At 32.8% G+C, this 23,070-nt stretch overlaps 1 protein-coding gene and 1 pseudogene across 2 annotated transcripts; one reads left to right on the top strand and one right to left on the bottom strand.

The window, feature by feature from the left end:
* Positions 1-616: 616 nt before the first annotated feature.
* On the bottom strand, positions 617-17,659 carry LOC123695598. 2 transcript variants are annotated; one of them, XM_045641498.1, is made up of 6 exons: positions 17,488-17,659; positions 3,327-3,578; positions 2,749-2,825; positions 2,634-2,645; positions 2,112-2,271; positions 617-1,269 (listed from the first exon to the last, which is right to left on the bottom strand). In XM_045641498.1, the coding sequence occupies exons 2-6, from the start codon at positions 3,511-3,513 to the stop codon at positions 1,169-1,171; spliced, it is 537 nt and encodes a 178-aa protein (XP_045497454.1). In that variant the 5' UTR covers positions 3,514-3,578; positions 17,488-17,659; the 3' UTR covers positions 617-1,168. The 2 variants fall into 2 exon arrangements, with proteins under 2 accessions (XP_045497454.1, XP_045497455.1); XM_045641499.1 differs by lacking the exon at positions 2,634-2,645 and having other exon boundaries at positions 17,488-17,658.
* A 680-nt stretch (positions 17,660-18,339) lies between these two features.
* Positions 18,340-23,066, top strand: LOC123695525 (annotated as a pseudogene).
* The last annotated feature ends 4 nt before the right edge of the window (positions 23,067-23,070 follow it).

Below are 23,070 nucleotides of genomic sequence, written 5' to 3'. Positions count from 1 at the left end.
CTTATGGAACTGGCCTTGATACTCAAGACAGAGCTATGTGAACGAAGAATACTAAATATTTCCGGCGTGCCTCAAACCTGCTATAGGTATATTTTGTATATGTAGATACCTATATTTGTATTTTTTTTTATTTAAGCTAGATCTATCAACTCACATATTGAGTACTCATGCAGTAATATCTACTAAAAAAGAAAAAATGTATACGTCTACCTACAAGTACGTTGCATCAGAGCTCCCTAAGGCCTAAGGGATAAACATTATTTAATCGAAGTCTTGTATGTCAAGATTAAATAAATAAATAATAAATTTACTTGCCTACTATGAGCAACGTATTACGTAGTAGTAGTAACGTAGCTCGTAAGAGTAAATTTTAATGATCTTTGGGCTACAGCTAGGTAATTAATTATCTACCGTTTGGATGGAAATTGTGAAAATATCGCAACTTTGAAGTAGGTATCGTTTGTATTTTTTTTACTTGAGTATTGATACAATTTTAAGTTGACTGGATTTTTTGTAACTTGGATTGTCTAGATTGACCGAACTTTAATTAATATAAAATTTTATAATAAAAATATGTAGGTGGGGATTTAAAAACCAATAACAAAAAAACAAAACATAAAAAATAAATAATATTTATTCATTCACACATTTAAAATGCATCGTTCAACAGATCATTTAGATTATAATATAACATGTACATTATATTAAATTAGTTGTTTTATTTATATCAGTACATTGTAACAAAATTGTAAAATATTTTATGCGGTAACTTTAAAGTTAAGGCACTTGGTATTTAGCTGTCAGAGAACTTCATTTCAATATACAGTTTTTCTTATAAAGAATAAACATCTTTAAATATTCAACATTTGTGGCATATATTAGCAGTTTTATACAAAAATAAACTCTATTACATTGTAAAACAGTTTTTGGTGCGTGATTAGGATTTTATATTATCCTCTGATAATTCTGCAGTGTTCTTTTCTCTCATTCAACTTAATTAATAATTAGTAAAACTCTAATTATTATCTTTTTATAAATCCATTAAAACAACAAAATTTCACATGACTTATTAGCAGGCAATTGTAATAATATATCTCCTATATAATTATAAATTAGTCTTTACTTAAATTAAATTTGACTGGATAAAAAATGATGAGTAGTATTTAGTCTATCGTTTGTAGGGAGCCTTGCGGTATCTACCACGCTCTTCTTCGTCGCGGACGTCCAAGTAATGACTGAAGACCACTGCCCATAGGTAGAGGTAAATACCTAAAAATGAAAGTAAAATATTGTTATAATTTTAGTCTTACTTATTTTGATTGCAAGTAATCTAGAGGTGTTGATAGGAATCCAAGTTCGTAATGAATGCGGAATAGCAATAATGTTATAACATTAAGTTTGCAACATATTTTGTACAGGCGCGTACAATTTATATTAAAAACTAGCTTCCGCCCGCGACTCCGTCCGCGCGAATGTCGGTCTTTGCGTGGATGGTTTATTTCTCCAATTTGAGTAACTCGGACAATGACATCTTATAAAATATAAATATCTATTGGACCCAAATACGGCTAGGTCTATAATAATACGCAACGTGTGTTCGCGGTACCTACTACAGAACAACGTCTATGGATAACTGAAAAATTGAGATTATTTTTTTTTCTAAGTACGTATTTTTCCAGGATAAAAAGTATTCTATTTTACGCCCAGGATAATAAGGTATAATTATACCAAGTTTCATCGAAATCGAACCGGTAGTTTTCACGTGATGTCTTCACATACAGACAGACAGACAGACAAAAATTTTTTTAATCACATATTTGGGTTTGGTATCGATCCAGTAACACCCCCTGCTAGTTATTTTTTCAATATTTTCAATGTACAGAATTGACCCTTCTACAGATTTATTATATGTATACTGTATAGATTGATAACCTTGTTCAATAAGAGACAAAGCAGTTTACGAATTTATTATGAATATTTTCAATACATTTTCTCAAAATATTTCCTTGTAAACAGTAGTAATTAAAACTTAATAATTAAGTACTGTTTACAAGGAAACAATCATATGAAATGGTAGAGCCAAGTCGGTTCTTTTTTTCGTAAATACTTACATAAATAGATAAGTCCACCGATTAATATACACGTAGCGAGAATGGCGTGATCCTGTTCATCCAGATAGTATGTGATTGAGGTGTGAAGAACACTGATCAACAGACCAATTGCCAGAACTATACCCAGCACTACCCATGGCAGCATTAACCAGGACCGTCTCTGTAATTTTAGAATATTTATTTTTGGTAGTCTGTTAAAATACCTTATTGGTGCGCTATCGGCATGCATGATAGTGCATGCAAAACATTGCAATAAATACCAAGAATGCACATTTTCATCCAATCAAGTCTATGAAATTTGAAGATTTCACTAACGATGTGATGAGAAATGGTGACGAATAAAATATGAGTTATTATAATATAGGTAATTTTATTTTAACTTAAACATCCACTATGCACATCGCTCAATCAAAAAGAGGGATATTACACTTTATCTAAATTACATGCAAATACAATCATCTAAATTACGTGAGATAAAGTGTACGTACTACAATTATATGTGCCAATACATCAAAATCTTACCGAGTACGATGTCTTCACACCGAGTGAACAAAAATTAATATTTAGTATGATACTTACATAAATATAATTCAATAAATCATTATAAAAACTAAATTTATTGATTAAGCATAATTACCTTTAGAACTGCTACTATGAGAAGTCCACATATAAGGATCGTAAAGCACAGGTTGACAGTGAGTATAATTCTTGGAACTGAAATGAACATAAATATTAGATTAGGCATCTTTATTCCCACACCCGCGCACTAGATTCCCTTATACCGTGGGAATGAAGGAACATATTTTAACTAAAATCAAACAAATTTCTCTCTATGGCTTGGCTGAGTTTATGGATATGGTTTTTTGGCTTGGTGTGTACCTATTAATTATTACTTTAACAAGGTACACAATAAATATGAATAGCTTTGTAGAAGGATGAAAATTTCATCATAAATTAGATACTTATTCTAAAATAATGTTAAGTATGTATTTTGACTATGGGATTAGGAATTAGGAACAGGAACATGAAATAATTGATTACAGTATAAACTTTTAAAACTACATATTATTCCTATACCTACGTATGATTTATTTTGAAATCTAATTTAAGAAAACGTTCTCACGGAAACGGGAAACTCTTTCATCTATAAATATCTTACTGAGCTACTCCGAAGTGTCGTAGATTTAGGTAGAGATATATAGATTAGATACTCACTGTCCATGTCAGCGAGCTTTTTGTCAAAGTCCTCAGCGAATATGAAGGTCCTGTAGGAAACATTGTGTTTGTTGGCCACCCATATTGTGATGATCGTAATGATTGATAGAATTATGCCCAACGTGGCCGTTATTAGGGTGCCGGTGCGGGTAGAGGCACAGCAACAACATCTTTGTAAGCGCTTCATCTTGTTTCTTTTATTTCTTTTAAAATATCATTAACTCGTTAGCTTGCTTTACCGTATCATGGTTTCTGAAAAGAAAAAAGGATTGGTAATTTCACATTGATTGTATATAAATGGTTGAGTTGAAAAAAATGTAGAGTTAGAAATGGTAGAGATTTACATTGATCAATATTTTTTTGAACCTAGAGTTCAATCAATATCTACGTCTAACATAATTTAATTTGATAAATTATAATAAATCATCTTATATTTTTACACTTTGGCGAAGTTCGCAAGTGAATAAAACTTTTTTCAACTATTAGCCTTTCAAATTGAATTGAATCGGAAGTCCTGACTCTAGAGTTCACTATTGCGTCGTGAATATCGTCGTTTTATTTATTATCTTAAATATACAGTAATACCTACATATTTATTCAATTAGAATAATATTGGATAGAATAATCAGGATTTGAAATCGTCATAACTGTGGTCATAACTCAGGTGACACTATTCACGTAAAAACAATGTTACTTATAAAATTAATATTACGTAAAAGGCAAATATGTATCATAAAATATTCCCTAATGGGATTTGTAATGTTAGTGGAGTGTGTGTCATTAGAAATACCAATGAAACATATAATAAAAGTAGTGATTAACACGTGATTAAGAACATGGAATGTTTTTATGGGCGACACGTCTCTAAAAAAACAATTTATATTCAAACACCGGATCTAGAAGTTAGCTATCTAAATCACACATTTTAATTCAAACTTTCTCTTTGAATGGCTAATAATTAGTGATGACATGATTAGCCGATTAGGTATATCTATACTCTCTAATCACTGATTTAAATTATGTTTTGGTCGATGTTAATTGTTACTAGCATCAATCTTAATTGAAGTCGTCATAGTTAAAATTTAACAAATCAAACTAGATATACCTAAAAAGAAACATGTACCTTCCAAAAATAAAAACTTCTTTTTTAAAATAAAAGTTTTCAAGGAAGATACGCATAGGTATTTGTAAAACTTATAGTTTCATAACACAGACATACATTTTGTAGCAGGTCATCGGTCAACCTATAAGTAGAGTTGTGAGGAATGACGTCGATTATTGACTAAAAGCTCTAATTCGGGACAGGAATGCGCTACGAGTGTATTATACGGGATGACTATTGCGAAATTATAATGTATTTTCGATGCCTACTGATTACCCAATCTGGAACGATTTAAAACTGTTTTAAAACTCCCCAACTACATGTGCCGCAAATTGTGATTGTACTCTTATCTTAATTACAGTACAAGCATTATGAAATATCGTCGTAACGTACATCTTTTTAACATGGCATACCTACCTATTTATATTTTGAGCTTTAAGTTTACCAGACATTAATGGCTAATATTTATAATGGACAAAAGGTACTTGACTTATTATGACTTTCTTTAAAGGTTTCAGGAACCATGTTTCTTACATTTTCGACCTATATTATTGAATGATAAAACATATTTTGGTCCCATTGTGTTAACCTTGACCTGGCCTATATTTTACAACAAAAACCCTAATGTTACGGCAAACATCTTTATAGCTACCGTGGCACAGATTTTCCGCAGCCCGCGCCCAAGCTTTTATAACCCATTACCGGTACATAATTCAGGAAAAACAGTCTCATTTTACAAATACATATCGTAATATAATATAAAAGTTATATATATGGGTATGTATGAAATGTGATTACACAACATAATAATGAAAGTAATCTATACATATAATAAATCTGTAGAAGGGTCAATTCTGTACATTGAAAATATTGAAAAAATAAATAGCAGGGAGTGTTACTGGATCGATACCAAACCCAAATATGTGATTAAAAAAATTTTTGTCTGTCTGTCTGTCTGTCTGTATGTGAAGGCATCACGTGAAAACTAGCGGTTCGATTTCGATGAAACTTGGTATAATTATACCTTATTATCCTGGGCGTAAAATAGGATACTTTTTATCCTGAAAAAATACGTAGAAAAAAATTAATCTTAATTTTTCAGTTTTATCCATAGACGTTGTTCCGTAGAACCGCGAACACACGTTGCGTATTATTATAGGCCTAGCCGTATTTGGGAATTGGGTCCAATAGATATTTATAAGATTTTATTGTCAGAGGTACCTACTCAAAATGGAGAAATAAACCATCCACGCGAAGACCGACATCCGCGCGGACGGAGTCGCGGGCGGAAGCTAGTATACAATAAATAACTCATACTTTAAATAAAGGAGAGCTTTTGAATTAGTAATCATTCAAGGAAAAGCTCTCACCTCTTCTAAGTAATGATTTATTTTAAAACTGAATCAACATCAGTAGGTAAAAATTTCGATTTAATATTAATATCCAGAATTCAACATTATCATTAACCTTTTCGTATTTTCCTTATACGAGGAAATTAAAGACATACTAGACTGTAGTATCTAAACCAAAATAGATTTCCATCAATTAACTTAAACTCTGTATACATAATATGAACATCTGTAGGTACCATAAATTAAATCAGAACAGTATGTAATGGTTAGTGATGCACAGATCCATTTAATTCGCTCGGGCGGGGCACAAACACAGGCCCTTTGTTTGACATTATTGCGCAACACTTGATGACTACAGTAGTAAAACCGGTACCATTCATTACATAACGTATATGTATGAATGCCTGATGAATGCGCGATTAGTGGGTTTTTGTTTTGTTTGAAATTCTCTGTACAATGTGTTTAGAATGTGGAACACCTGGTACAGTAAATGACGTTTGATAAAAAAAAAACTATATTGGTAGGATTTAGTTAAGAACCAAATGTGAAAAAGTTTCAAAAGCATTTTTAGCATTTATGTAAGTTTTCAATGTAATGTAGAGTAGGACCAATATAATGTCATTTAAGTACCTATTGTAAATCAAGCTTATTTCTTAGTCCATAAATTATTCATAATTCAATGAAACGGTACCAAAGGTTAGAGATTAAATTCGAAAAGCTTCCTTACGTCATACGTGTGATTAAAGCCATGTTTTGCACATAATATGTTGCGTAAAGTAATTCGGTAAAAATATAACCATGCACTTGGCAACGACAGATTTCATTCATAGATAAAAGAGGTGCTTCACTCTGAGTCTTGGCGCTACTTTGAAGGTCATCGTTTTGTTCCGAGAACTAGCCGCTTACTGTGTCATTGCCGTCTAAACAGACTGGTACTCGTAGACGCGGAAGTGTATAAACCTTTTGTAGAATGAGTTACACCTTAATTGTGCCTTTATTAAAATTCATCCCAATAACTATAAGCTTTGATGAATTTGATATTTTTGGTTAAATGGCATTCAAATGCTTTCTAAATATAAATTTATATAAAGAATAGAAAAAATTCGATCACGAGGCGGGCCTCGAACCCGCATCCTTTCGCGCCAAACCGGGGCGGATGCCTGACCAATTCAGCCACTTCGATTAAAACATAAAGAAACAAATCAAATATTACCTTTTATACTATTCATTTAGAATAACTAACAAATAGAGCCCCTTCATTGTGAATAATGCCCTAACCATTTTGAACCCTCTTTTGTTACACAACTCTCAAAGAAACCCAGGAGGACAAAGGAGTATTTTCAACAAATTTCCTATTGTCTTTCTCACTGGTCTAGGTACATCTTCATTAATTAGTCAATATCATCGAAATTGATTCTATAAATATAACACACACCTTCGCACTTAAATAACAGTGATCCAAATAAAAATTAAAAAAGGTATGTGAAAAGTATTTTGTGTGGTTTATATTTAGTACTGTCTCACCGATATTATGTTACTTAACCGTAATACGGTCACATGCAGTACGCTTCTGATAACAAACTAAATATACGTGATAGAACGTTTAATTAAAATACAACATTGACACTAAAGATACTACTACTGATAAACCTTTTTAAAAAGAAAATTAGTTTATTACAAGTACAAGTTACATTTAATTATCTGTTATATAGGTAGAACATTTAATTCAACAATGAAAACTCAGTGTCTCGCAATCAACAGCGTTAGAATTAAATGACTAAGATTATGAATTTAAATTAAGGTTATGAAGGTTAATTAAATAAGTTCAATAATAAACAAATAATAATATGTACATAGCTTGACATAATATTTAAAACTAATTTATAGATACAGTAAATGTTTACTTCTTCACAATACATAGTCATAAACGCATGTCAGTGTCATCCTGTAACCTTGTTGATTCCCAGTTTCCCTCCCACATAAAAATAGGTACACCGATACAGTTAAGTTGAGACTCATACAGTTTGTTCTGAGTAATACTTAAGATGTAGAAAAATCTATATTTTTTTCTCACATAGGTACGGCTACAGTTGCTATTTGCACCGATAGACAATCTATGATTTTGGCATATGTTAAAGATACATTAATATTATGTATCACAAATTATAATAAAATAATATTCACAAACACATCATTTCCAATATAAAAATTTAGTAATGAATTAAGATTACATCTGTCTTTGCGATTGTACCTACTAGGTGTTTTATTTTAACATTTGCCTATTTTAACGAGAAAATTCAAGAAAATAATCTGATAATTTCGATTCAGAAATTCTAGAAGATCATTCGCGTTTATCTTTGAACGGATCGAAGGAGCATTTAACACGAGCGGACGATGACGTCATGCCAACAGCTAGATACTCACGTCGTCTGTAGGCTACACATACACATGAAATATGTAAATTGTAAACAATGCCACAATGAATTAAATAAACTTTTAATAAAGTATACAGATGTTTTTATCTTTTTTACGTTTTTGTACAGAATGCATATCCCTTAGCCATATCACAGCCTGCCATACAGGGCCGGATCTACCCATGGGCTTTATGGGCTGCAGCCCAGGGCCCCGAGGTTAAAAGGGCCCCCATACCCCGATAAAAAAAATGGGCGATAATTTGAAAAAAAATCTGTAGTCGGTTTTCGAAAAAAAAATTGATGAAAATCGCATAACTACCTACTTCAATAACTTTTGCTAACATGTACCTAAAAGGATGTTTGCATGTTGATTTTCAACTTATAGAAAATAAATCTCATTTATTGAAACTATTTGGTTATTTTATATAGGTAGTTATACATAATAATAACTAGTTGCGCCCCGCGATTTCACTCACGTGGCTCAGATCCTGTTGGTCTTAGCCTGATGATATAATAGCCTTCCACTATAAATGGGCTATAGACTAACACCGAAATAATTTTTTTATAACTATCAACGTACTATTAAAAATTAATATACTTATAAACATTTGTCATTTTTTAACGAAATGCGTTATTGAATGCATTTTAACTCTTATGTACGAGCCCGAACTAGTTATGGCCAAGTCATGTAAGGTTAAATTAGGTAAGAATCTCGGAATTCGAGATACCCAGATGTAAGTCTGTAAATACTTATACAATATATGTAATCGTTAAGTGTGCACAGGCGATTTTTCCGTAAGTATTACAGATAACAAAAAACTTTAAACTGATATCGAAAGTACTTAACCATATGAGTAAAATGGCCGTAATAAATTTTTAAAAATAAATCGAGAAATATCAAAAAAATTATCTTTAAACCCTCCCATACATTAAGTATGAAATATGAATATCCCATATACATTTAATATGAAAGATTTTAGCTTTCTTTTTCTTTTTTTGGTTTTCTGCTTTAATTACTTCGCAGATTTGAAGTGGCATTTTCCACGCTTTTTCCAGACATTTTCACGCATTTTCCGGGACTTTTACAGGCATTTTCCGGGAATTATCCAGGCATTGCCAGGCAATTTCCGGATGTCCCCGGAAAATGCCTGCGTGAAAATGTCCGGGGAAAAAGTGGAACATACCTGGAAAAACCCCGGAAAATGCCTGGTAATTTCCCGGAAAATGCCTGGGAAATGCCCGGAAAATTCCCGGAAAATATCCGGAAAATGCGTGAAAATGTCCGGGAAAAGTGTGGAAAACGCCTGGAAAATATTCGGAAAATGCCTGGAAAATCCTCGGAAAATGCCAAGGAAAAGCCTGGAAAATATCCGAAAAATGCCTGGGAAATATCCGGAAAATGCCTGGGAAATGCCCGGAAAATTTCCGGAAAATATCCGGAAAATGCGTGAAAATGTCCGGGAAAAGTGTGGAAAACGCCTGGAAAATCCTCGGAAAATGCCTGGAAAAATCCTCGGAAAATGCCAGGGAAAAGCCTGGAAAATTCCCTGAAAATATCCGGACAATGCGTGAAATGTCCGGGAAAAGCGTTTTAAATGCCTGGAAATCCCCGGAATACAGGGGAGGTGTACTTATTACTTTACAGGTATTTCCCGGAAAATGAAAATTCCCGGAAAATGTCTGGAAAATATCCGGAAAATGCCTGGGAAATATCCGGAAAATGCCTGGGAAATATCCGGAAAATGTCTGGGAATTTCCCGGAAAATGCCTGGGAAATGCCCGGAAAATGCCCGGAAAATATCCGGAAAATGCGTGAAAATGTCTGGGAAAAGTGTGGAAAACGCCTGGAAAATCCTCGGAAAAGGCCTGGAAAATCCTCGGAAAATGCCAGGGAAAAGCCTGGAAAATATCCGGAAAATGCCTGGGAAATTCCCGGAAAATCCTCGGCAAAGGCCTGGAAAATCCTCGGAAAATGCCAGGGAAAAGCCTGGAAAATATCCGGAAAATGCCTGGGAAATGCCCGGAAATGCCCGGAAAATGCCTGGAAATTTCCCGGAAAATGCCTAGGAAATGCCCGGAAAATGCCCGGAAAATGCGTGAAAATGTCCGGGAAAAGTGTGGAAAACGCTTGGAAAATCCTCGGAAAATGCCTGGAAAATCCTCGGAAAATGCCTGGAATATCCTCGGAAAATGTTAGGGAAAAGGCTGGAAAATATCCGGAAAATGCCTGGGAAATCCCCGGAAAATTCCCGGAAAATCCCCAGAATACAGGGGCAGGCATTTTCCGGATATTTCCCAGGCATTTTCCGGATATTTTCCAGACATTTTCCGGGAATTTTCATTTTCCGGGAAATACCTGTAAAGTAATAAGTACACCTCCCCTGTATTCCGGGGATTTCCAGGCATTTTCCGAGGATTTTCCAGGCGTTTTCCACACTTTTCCCGGATATTTTCACGCATTTCCCGGACATTTTCACGCATTTCCCAGGCATTTTCCGGATATTTTCCAGGCTTTTACCTGGCATTTTCCGAGGATTTTCCAGGCCTTTTCCGAGGATTTTCCAGGCGTTTTCCACACGTTTCCCGGACATTTTCACGCATTTTCCAGATATTTTCCGGGAATTTTCCGGGCATTTCCCAGGCATTTTCCGGATATTTTCCAGGTTTTTCCCTGGCATTTTCCGAGGATTTTCCAGGCATTTTCCGAGGATTTTCCAGGCGTTTTCCACACTTTTCCCGGACATTTTCACGCATTTTCTGGATATTTTCCGGGCATTTTCCGGGCATTTCCGAGGCATTTTCCGGATATTTTCCAGACATTTTCCGGGAATTTTCATTTTGAATTTTCATTTGACCTTGAAATTAAATAGTTGCTTAGACCCTACCATATGTAGGTTTTGAGACAACTTTTAGGGTGTCAATAATTTACGTTTTACTACTATTTTCATATTTATTTACATTGTGATCTAACAAAAGACTTGCAATGTGATGACCAATAAAAGAATTTGCAGCACAAAAATGGAGAAAGGTTAATTTCTAAATTATTATTTAAATAACATAACTGTCAGATTCTTTTACTAATTTATAATAAACTAGTGGTCTGCCCCGGCTTCGCCCGTGGTACATATTTTGCAATAAAAGGTAGCCTTTGTCCTTTCTCGGGTATCAAAATATCTCTATACCAAATTTCATGCAAATTGGTTCTGTAGTTTAGGCGTGATTGAGTAACAGACAGACAGACAGAGTTACTTTCGCATTTGTAATATTAGTATGGATGAATAACATTATTTTATTATTTTTTTATTATCTAAATATGTATAAAAAAATTACGTGTTAGGTACTTTGTTTGTCCGCGATAGACTCCTGAATTAATAAAACGATTTAAAATCAAATTTGAATATTATGTTAAAATAACAAAATTGCGAAAGTAAGTATTAAGAAAATATAAACATTTCCAAAAAAAAAGGCCCCTGGGTAGTTTCAGCCCAGGGCCCCACAAGCTCACGGTCCGGCCCTGCTGCCATACTTATAAGAATAAACATTCATGGTTATCAGCAAAAAGATAGCCAAGAAGAAGAAAATAGTATGTATTTCTTATTGATTTCTTGCAAAAACTTATAGAAGAATGATTTAAGAACGACGTCTCTAACCACCAGTACCAATAAAATATGTTATCAAATTACTTAAGTATATTTTGTTCTTGAAAGTTAATATTTTATATATGACGATTTAATACAATTAGTCATAAAAAAAATGAGCTCATAAGCATTAATCAGTACCAGGAGACCACAAACACGTAGGTAATGGTAATGACATTGACAGTTGTACGCAAAATCAACTCCCTCCAAGCCCGTACATGGTCGTAGACCTCGAGAATTACCGTGTAACATTGACTATGCATCAAGGTTAACAGCTTCAGTTTTGGTTATTATATAATTTTTTCCTGCACCGTTGTTCAATTTTTGGTGCTTTTATACCAATGATTGCAGTCGAGAGATTATGAGAGTTTCAATACAATGCCGTGGACCAATATTGTTGAAAATACAAGGGATAGACATATGTACATTAAAAGGGACCAATATTGTTAACAATAATAATTGTAATCAGTATTATCAACTATTACTTGTAAATTGTAATACTATATCATTGTTACGCTCAATATCGGTAAATTCATTAAGAATGCATTCGTTTATTAAAAGGATCTTTAACAATGATGCCGAATTGCATTCAATAAGTAGACCCTTATCCATGGTGACATCATTCGTTACAGTAATATTGTGATGTGTAATCCAATACGCAATATAAGTGAGTCACGCCTAAGAAAAGGTCCCGAGGTCCGGCGTCAGGGTTTTCGGGAGAACTTTAAGTACTACAAATGAATAAAGACTATAAGTAAATTAATCACATCATTTAAAGATTTTGAAATTGTTGTGAACACATATTATGTAATCTTTTTATGTATTAACATAATACATAAAATGAGTTCATAATTAAGTGGTAAATTTTATGATGTAGGTAAAGCTGATGTTTTTTTGGTTAAAAACTTTAAAACATTCAGGAATAAGAATTAATTTAATATGCTTATTCATTATTTTATATTAACGTGGATACAGTGCCAGAAGATGTTGAATTTTTAATAGATGTCAATGACCGATAATACATTTTCGTAGTCTAGCGAACAATGGCTCCGTTTATTTTTTAATTTACACAAAAACTGAGTAATGAATTCGTTCATTAGAGAACTAACAGATAAACGTAAACTAGGTTAAATTAGGGCCGATTTTTCAATGCCCAGATAAACAGCTAGATAGACTTTATTCTTCAGTTAACAAAATATTCAATTTTTCAATAGACGAATAGGACTTATCTATCCAATAACTACGTTATTTGAGGAATAAATCTATCTGCTGCTCCAACGGCCAGATAGCGTGCTATTCGACGATTAGACGTTTGAGTTGACAACTGACGCGTCAAATTTGGGATATTTTCGTATGTAATAACATAGAGCGTAGAATTTTTACAATAAAGCCTCTTTCTATAAAATAATTATCAATTAAAATCATATTGAAATTGATGTTTTTGATAGTACTGATGATCATGCCATTGAAAATTTGCCGGACGCTGCCTTTATGTCGTTTCCATCGTAAAATAGGATATAAATTTTAACACAAATTTAATCAAAACTCTTTACTCGAATCAAAACAATAATCAACAATCATAGAACACAAGATAAACTTAAAATGCACTCCTGACGTGAGTCATTATGACGGTTGTTGACATATTGCAAGTTGACTCTATCCCGCTCTAACCTGACTAATTTAATATGTTTGTTTCGCCACTCCAAGAGCAGAGCTGCCAATATGGAAATATTTGGTCAGATAGTTATTCATCAAATAAATCACGATTGAAAAATAGGCGAGCCGTTATGAGTTAGATAAGCAATTGAATAAATCTATTCGAGGGGTAGTTATTAGACTGTTTATCTGGGCATTGAAAAATCGGCCCTTAATCTTTGATAGTGGGCCTACTTTCAGAATGAAGAAGACATATCTTATTATGTTTACTTGTACTGACAAAAAAGGTAAAACCACAACACATTATTTTTGTAACACCTACTTGAACATAATTTTTACTGATACATATTTAAACAAAATTTGCATTAAAAATCTTTAATTTACCCATTAATGGGCATTTGTATGTCTTTTGTATTAAATATATCCCGTATGCAGTTGACTTAAGCTTACAATGATTGCAATGGGTTGTTGATGTTAGTAGAGCCATCTATGGTTCTACCTATACAGGGTGGCCCAAATGTCGTGGATCAAACGCAACAAGGGGTTAGGTGAGGTCATCAGCAGCAAAAAGTTGTTCTACGGGAGGTCTCTAAGGTCAACCACTGCAGAGTTATAATTTATTTTGTATTTTTATGAGAAAATTGGCTTTTTGAAACTTATTCTTATTAAAATTCGAAAAAATGTACACCTATATCTTTTTTATCATTTTAACTAGATTAGTACTGATAAGTCCTTGCGTTAGACATGCTATTTATGGTTGTTTATTGGGTGTGTTGAAGATAATATTCAATTTTATGAATTACTTTTTTCTCAAATCATAACTGTTTATTTACTTCGAACCCCACTGTGAAAAAAAAATACTCTACCGAAAAGTGACGCTGTATTTCAAGTTTTGGCGCATTCAATGGGGATTCTGAAAAGGTATTACACATGGCCATGAGTAGGTCTAGTATCTTTCAAGGACGAAAAAACAAAACAACGATTGCAAAATAATTGTTTTATTAAAGCAAAACATTTTACAATAAATGCTCAAAATTTCTGCTTCTGACCATAATACACAATCTGCACCGTCTAATAAAATTTCTACGTAACCTACGGAATGCACCTCTGTTGTTCTCCTTCTCTTCCTCTTGTACCCTAGCAAATTCGAGCTTTTTTTGTAGTTCTTGTTCAGTATTGTTCTCTCATTGGTAAACTATTTCTTTAAAATAGCCCCAAAGAAAAAAATCTAATGGATTTAAATCAGGCGACCGGGGTGGCCATGCAATAGGTCCTCCTCGACCAATCCACCGATTGGGGAAGCGCTCATTCAAATGATCACTAACTGCTCGAGTGTAGTGAGGCGGGGCGCCGTCATGTTGCAGCCACATTTCTGCTATTCTTTCTTCTGAAACTTCAGCTTCGTTAAGAATTTGGTTTAAATTATTTTGTAAAAAATTTAAATAATGAGCACCATTCAGTCTTGCTGGCATTTCATGCAGCCCCAACTGCTGGTTAATTATACCAGACCACATGTTAATGCCAAATACTCTGGAGTAAAAATGTAAGTTGTGGATATTGAACACTCCCATTCTTCTAAAATTTAACTCATCCGTCCATAAAACCTTATTGAAAAACTGCGGATCCTCTCTGTGGTATCTTAGCATCTCTCTGCAAAACTGTACTCTAGTTGCATAATCACCGGGCAGCAAAGCTTGCACTTTTTGCACGTGGTAGGCGTGATATTTATTCCTTTTAATAATACGTTGCACCGTCGATCTTGGAATCCCGAGATTACGGGATATTTGGCGTTGACTTACACCAGGATGCAATCTTAATTCTCTCAGCACTTCATCTTCATTTTTTTACCAAAGAGAGAACAATACTGAACAAGAACTACGAAAAAAGCTCGAATTTGCTAGGATACAAGTTACTAACAACAGAGGTGCATTCCGTAGGTTACGTAGAAATTTTATTAGACGGTGCAGATTGTGTATTATGGTCAGAAGCAGAAATTTTGAGCATTTATTGTAAAATGTTTTGCTTTAATAAAACAATTATTTTGCAATCGTTGTTTTGTTTTTTCGTCCTTGAAAGATACTAGACCTACTCATGGCCATGTGAAATACCTTTTCAGAATCCCCATTGAATGCGCCAAAACTTGAAATACAGCGTCACTTTTCGGTAGAGTATTTTTTTTTCACAGTGGGGTTCGAAGTAAATAAACAGTTATGATTTGAGAAAAAAGTAATTCATAAAATTGAATATTATCTTCAACACACCCAATAAACAACCATAAATAGCATGTCTAACGCAAGGACTTATCAGTACTAATCTAGTTAAAATGATAAAAAAGATATAGGTGTACATTTTTTCGAATTTTAATAAGAATAAGTTTCAAAAAGCCAATTTTCTCATAAAAATACAAAATAAATTATAACTCTGCAGTGGTTGACCTTAGAGACCTCCCGTAGAACAACTTTTTGCTGCTGATGACCTCACCTAACCCCTTGTTGCGTTTGATCCACGACATTTGGGCCACCCTGTATATGGCTAGTAGGAAGGCATGAGGCTGCGAACACCAAGAATCCCACACGTCTACATTTGGTACTGTTAGAAACGTCGTTATATTGGTCAGGTGTGATAAAAAAGGTACATAAAGACATAAAGACATATCGAACTTATTTCTTTAAATCATCTTGAATTGGGTTTGAGAAGCGTTATTAGGTATTTGTATCGAATTTTCAACTTTTAGACACAATTTCACAGATTATAGTGTATTTAAATATTTCATTTACCTTATTTACATATTTACTGAATGTAAACAATGCTTTTTAATACAATAAAAGTATCGAAACAAAACAGTAGAATCACAGAATTGTAACAATGTGTATAAATACTTGATATTGCGTAAATTGGGATAAAAACCGTCGTGGGCAGGGGATCTCTCCCACACTGATAGTTACGAACGTCCAACATAGATCGACAAAAGAATATATAAATACAAAAAAATTGGAACCAATTGATGTTTTAAATTTGAGGTCAATGAAATACCTAGTCAACTTTTCTCAAAATATAGCTTATATTTTTATTTATGAAGTATATTTTGGATTCTATAATTTTTCATCCAGTCAAAAAAGAAATAGAATTTAGAGAAATTGTTTTGCTGCCTTTCAAAATTGTAATATTATATTATTAAAAATGTTTTAACTTGAAAGTGGATAAAGTATATTTTAACGTTGCTCTACATAAGAAATACATAAATACTATATGATAGGTAGTTTAAGTCTTGAAGAGGTTACTTAACATTAATTAATATATTATCGTTGTTACTCTTATTTATATATTACATAAACTGTATTGATAATAAAAATACATAGGTACTTGTTGAATGTTCTTATAAGTTTTTTACCTATTGATTTTCCTTCGTTAAAATGTATTCTGTACTACAAAATAATACCTATTTGAAAGCAACAAATTAATTTAAGTACGTAACTATATATTGTAAAGTTTACTAAAACAATGCCGGTAGAGACCATTCCAGTAAAGATTGAAATGTAGGTAAAAATTAAAAACACAAGTAGGTAAATGTGGCTTATCTCACTCATCTATATTTATAACAAATTGCGCACGCGCTGTTTTTATGCCTTTCATATACCTACCAACGTAGGAAGTAAACAAAGGTCTTAGAATAACTCATGCACCGATATATTTTTATCTTAGTTTACTATAGCGATTTAACAACATAATATTTTAGGCCATTTCGCTCTACATTTCACCAAGACGCTACCGTATTTACCAATTCTTTAAAAATAACTTATGTCTCACACCGCTCAAGGGAAGGACGTAACCTATATTACGTATTCTGAAACGAATCAAGGTCTTCGTAGTAACTATAATCGAAAACTATTTAAATTACCGCCAAGACAAATGTTGATAGAGTTCGTACAATTAAATATCTAATTATTAAAAAATAGAGTTCCTTTTTAATACAAAAAAAAAAATGTAGAGAATAATTACCTCTAATTTTAACCAGAGAAGCGGTACCGTAGTTAGCACTAACACACTGGGATTATTAGTAACGAAAACTGTTTAGCAAAGCACGAAACACAGCCCGTATTATTGCGCATCAACCGTACGTTTGTACCGGTCGTCGATGATCGTATGTCTGGACTATGAAAGCGCCTGACAATATTTGCCGTTCTTACAAGAGCGAGAGAGCTAGCGCTCGGGTTATTTTGTATTGTCCATTAACACCCAATTAGAGGCTATATTTAATTAATCATATTTTAGTTATGAATTAAGAAAGAAAATATATGAGTCAAGTTTGTGGGAATCGTCGCATTCATGTCGCATTGCAACCTCGATTTAAATTAGGAATGAATTGTAAAATTCATACGTGTATGTCTATGTATTTTATTAGTTCACTCATTAAAATACATTTGTGATGTGACTTATTCGCTAAATTATTTAAATTTAGCAATAATATGTTTATAATATAATTATAATAAATAAAATCAATTATAATAATGTTTGTCGAAATAACTACAAAACGTAATGTAGAGACTAGTGCTAGAGCGCCAGCTTTTTTCAAGAATGTAGATATCTATTAAAACAATGAACTGAATAAAACTTAAATATTGTTAGATATTTAAGGCGCCTTAAATTATTAAAAATTGAGTGGATAGTGCGGATAAAAATACCATGATGGTCGTTGACCTTAGCCCGCCCACAAAAAAAAAGTAAAATGCCAAAATAAAATTTGACGTGATATAACCACGTGTCACTCTACAAAATGTTTTAAAATGTATTTCTATATAAACAAATAATTTTTTTAAATAAATATCTATGTAAAAATATCAATATATAAATAATATCAATGTAAAAATATCTCATGAAACGTAATAATGAATATATTGTCATACATTGGGATGAGTTTACAATCCGAAGTCTGTTTATGGACTCTATTGGGCCTAATACGAACCATATTTGATGCAACTCTCTTCAAAGTTAATGCTAATTTAAAACAGGTGCCAATTGTATAAATATTATTTGTAAAGTATGTAGCAACTAAACACTTTATATTCTGGAACATATATCTTTATTGCAACAATACTCGTATTTATAAAAGTGTTTCCTACTTCTGATAACTTGAAAACTATTTGAGATTTGCATAGAGATTGCCTGTTTTATAAAGAAACATTCTTTAGCTTTTACCAGTCACACGATATCCATATTATAGCGGTATATAGGTAAAACCAAGAATGAGACGAATGGTATTGTTAATTTAACTTAGTATCATATTATTATGCTAGCACAATCCCTTCTACTCCCTATTCTTGATTACGCTGATGCATGTTTTCCTGATTTATCAGTAGAGCTAACTGATAAACTTGAGCGACTCTAAAATTTTTGTATTAGGTTTATTTTCGGCCTTCGAAAATACGATCACGTTTCTATCTACAGAAAAAAGCTCAAGTGGCTCCCCATCCGTTTTCGCCGGAATCTCCATTTGTTGCAATTACTGTTCCGTATCCTTTTTGATCCTTCTGCTCCTATTTATCTTAAAAACAATTTTTCCTTCCTGCACAATGAAAACTATTCTCTTCACTCGGCTGATACCGTGATAGACTCACCTTGAGTGTTCCTGTTCGACGTACTTACTTCCTCGCTAAATCGTTTATTGCCACTGCTGTCAATCTTTGTAATTCTTTACCACTACCTATTAGACAAGCTAAATATATATTTTCATTTAAAAACCTTTTGAGACGACATTTTCTCACCTCTGCTTTCAACTCGGCACATTAACTATGTATTTTCATATTATTATCTATACACAGATATGTATATGTATGTATTTATAGTATTTTATATTTGTTTTATGTAGTATGTTTGTATTTAATTATATGTATCATGTATATAAATTATAGTTATTTATGAATATGCGTAAATTGTATATATTATTATTAAAAATATAATGGTGTATACTCGAGTGTAGTATATTTATTTATATATTATATACTAGCTTTCCGCCCGCGGCTTCGCCCGCGTTTTCAAAGAAAAACCTGCATAGTTCCCGTTCCCGAGGGATAAAATCTATCTTATCTCTCAAGTTGGATCAAACTGCACATAGTGTGCGAATTTTATTATAATCGGTTAAGTGGTTTAGGAGTCCATTGAGGACAAACATTGTGACACGAGATTTATATATATTAAGAAAGATATATATCAATAATTATATAATATCTACCTGTATATCTATTTTAATTATTATTATTTATTTATTTATCTTGTTCTTTTTGTTCCTTGACTTTTTTCTTCTTCCTACCATCGAAATTTCAGTAGCTTGTTACCTTTTGCCCAGGTTGCCTGGAAGAGATCACTTCTAAGTGATAAGGCCGCCTAATAAACTGTACTGTTCTTTGTTTTGTATAAATTAGTAATAAGTTTCCCATGTTTGGTGTATAGTTTTATTAAAGAGTAATAAATAAATAAATAAATAAATAAATATTATGTCTGATTTAACGTATAATGTATTTTTATTTTGAAGGTCAGGTTTCCTATTATCCACATTATCCATTATAATATGTTTATGTAGGTACCTAAATAACGAGAATAAGACAATAATAATAAAAACCATTGCTAGTGTACATAATGTTTGAAAAAAAGAATCCTTTTAGGTATGGCAAATGAGCATGCCGCCTCAGTTATCTTCTGTGCCTGTGCAGCGCTTTCTACGGACCATGGTCTCTAGCGTGATGCTGGTGCAATGCTTCACGGTGTACGTGTACCTCGCGTCCTATATTGTGCTGCTGTATCCTGTATTCCTGGTACTTTAAACTATTGTTTTTATAGAATAGTCTTATCTTATGATGCTATTGGAAAAGTTAAACTTATATGAAGAAATTTTCACGTATTTGGTATCTACATATTATTTTGATAAGAAATTATATTTTAAATGACTGCGAATCACACATAAAAAACAGGGTGACAGAGAGAGAAAGAAATCATAACAATTTTTTCCTATCAAAATAACGTTTTCTCATATATCTCTAATTCACAATGTATTAAGAAATTGAATAATGAAATCGCTTTTTATAAAAAGTATTAAATTTTACTTATGAGTCATTTTTAAATACTTGCTTCGACCTATTTTATGGTTTCGTTATACAGATCAATACGATAATTACTAAATCAACTCAACTTGATAGCATTCCAATGAGTCAGTTATTCTTCATTTAAGAAACTGATCATGTAGGTCAGATGCGTTTGAGTGAGTTACTGATAAGTCAAAACAAACAATAAACAATTAGGTTCATTTAAACTTAAACGTTTGGTGGTTCAGTTTTTAACTTTTTGATTACAACCTCCGATTACAATACTTGTACGAAAATTTAATATCAGTTGTTTCTTAAATGAAGATATTATAATAATATTATAGTATATATAAATAGTTATATATATAAATAGTTATAGTAGTTTAGTGTATTAGGTGGGAGCCTATATTATTGGCTCTTTACTTATCTCAAAGGTAGAGCAGCTACAATTTACTTGTTAATTAGCTCTATCATTAGAAAATGTGATGTGGTGTCCAGTAGACGGTAATTTTGATATTGTGTCTTGGTTCGATGTAGTTTATCACCTTAAAATATTGTAAATATATGACTAATGATCATTAAAATAGTGTGTAATCTTAAAAGTACGAGTATCCAAAAAAATGTATAAATATATCAAGCTTAAGATGGTCAACAGTATATCGTGGTAACTGTAAACAGGAAGAACGTCCAACACTGGTCCTCCCATGGTTGTTATTAGCAGCAATAAGAAAACTTTTATGTGAACTGACAAGTCTGGCTTTGGGACTCGGTACATGTGTGTTGTTGGGACCAGCCAGACCGCCCTGCGTCAAATTCCTCATTTCAAAGATTTTCACCATTATGCCTGCTTTCTATATGTGGACGCTGGTTTTTAGGTATACATATTTGTATGTTGTTGTAGAATTTTAATTAAGTCGTAAACAATAGGATCGATTGCATTGTTAAATTGATAAAATTATTTTAATTAATACCAAGAAATGATCTCAGTTTTTGTTGTTTCCTTTCAATGATTTGATTATGAATAATTCGAGAACAAGCAAATCACTATGATTATTATCAATCAATTATATATTTTTCAGTTATTATCACAGCTTAAAAATGGCCGCGGCGTTCAAAACATTCCCTGTAAATTTACCGGCGAGCAATGACAACGACTGCGGTATTGAATTAGCTGTTCGTAGGCGTCGAACAAAATCGCTACTGGGGGAAGATCAATTACGAAGAAAACTCATTGCGAGCTTGTTAGTTAAAACACTGAGTAGGTAACAAGTAATTAGAGTAAACAAGTAAACTTACTCAACAAACACTATCCTACAGTTTCAAAAGAAAAGTGACTGCTAGTTCTTTTTAATAGGTACTAATAATTCAGATGGATATTGTGAAGCAAACTACAGATTTCAGTAGGTAATATACATGCTGTAGAATGTTGCCATGTGGTTCTATTTTAAGAAGGTTTTTAATTATCATAATATATACAATTTGCTTAACGAATAGTCCTTTCTCTTGTGGATGAACTAACTTATAATTAAAAAGTTTATATATTAATTTATAGCTATGGCGAAAGACCATCCACGGACGTAAATACTAGTTACCAAAAAATTGAGAATTCCATTGCAAAACTGACAAATTTAAGCATAGAAGAGATCACTGGTCCTTTAGAAAGTTTTCAACCTGTATCAGTCACATCCAATAGAACCATGTCAGATATTGGAACGTATGAAGACTGGTTCGGTAGCGAAGTTGTAGTGCCACGTGATACAGATAGAATCTTGGAACAATTTGTTTTAATGCTGTTGCGTATTGGGGTATATTTGAAAAAAGAAAATGCAGATTCGACAAAGCTGTTTAGCACCAACTCTACGATTTTGCCCAAGCAAGATACGATGCAGTGCAATCCAATATCAAATGAGGAAGCTGAAACACCACCTTCAGTTGGCAATAGTAGAGGTCGAATACAATCATACCTACGAGACTATCCAAATATTTTTATGAAAAAACCATCCGACCTGTTGCCCGAGACTCGTGCTGACCAAAACATTGAATCAGATGATACGACCTATGACAATAATGATGAACTGAGACAATCAGAAAGTATTTCCTCAAATAGATCAACTCAGGAAATTTCATTGGACACAAAAGAAAGTTATCAAGGCGAGTCTTCTCACGGCAATGAACAAAATGAAGAATTTCCAAATATGAATGACAGAACTCATTCTTTCTTACAAAATAAGGATGATGAAAAAGGCGAAGTACAAGGTAATCTATTAAAGTTGGATTCTAATGAGAGTGTTAAATCTGTTATTGAACGAATAAAGAATCGTGTTAATTTTACTCAAACATCTTCAAATGATTCTCAACGATCTGCAAACAGTACACTATCTCGGCATTCAACAAACAACCAGAACTCTAAAAAAACTAAAAATCCGAAGAATGCACAAAGAAAACACAAATAAAATTGTATGGATGAAGTTTTGATACAAAAAAATGGAAAAAAATATTTAAAAAA

Source organism: Colias croceus, chromosome 11, assembly GCF_905220415.1.
Source record: "Colias croceus chromosome 11, ilColCroc2.1".
In the NCBI taxonomy this organism is placed as follows: domain Eukaryota; kingdom Metazoa; phylum Arthropoda; class Insecta; order Lepidoptera; family Pieridae; genus Colias; species Colias croceus.
Note: the sequence above shows the minus strand (reverse complement) of the source record. Positions and strands in the feature narration are given on the sequence as shown.

Excerpts from the sequence above, each read along its gene's own strand:
- LOC123695598 (XM_045641498.1), bottom strand. The coding sequence starts at position 3,513 with ATGAAGCGCTTACAAAGATGTTGTTGCTGTGCCTCTACCCGCACCGGC. Across the intron at positions 2,826-3,326 it reads AAAGCTCGCTGACATGGACA|TTCCAAGAATTATACTCACT; the intron begins GTGAGTATCTAA and ends TGTTCATTTCAG. Across the intron at positions 1,270-2,111 it reads CGGTGGACTTATCTATTTAT|GTATTTACCTCTACCTATGG; the intron begins GTAAGTATTTAC and ends TTTCATTTTTAG.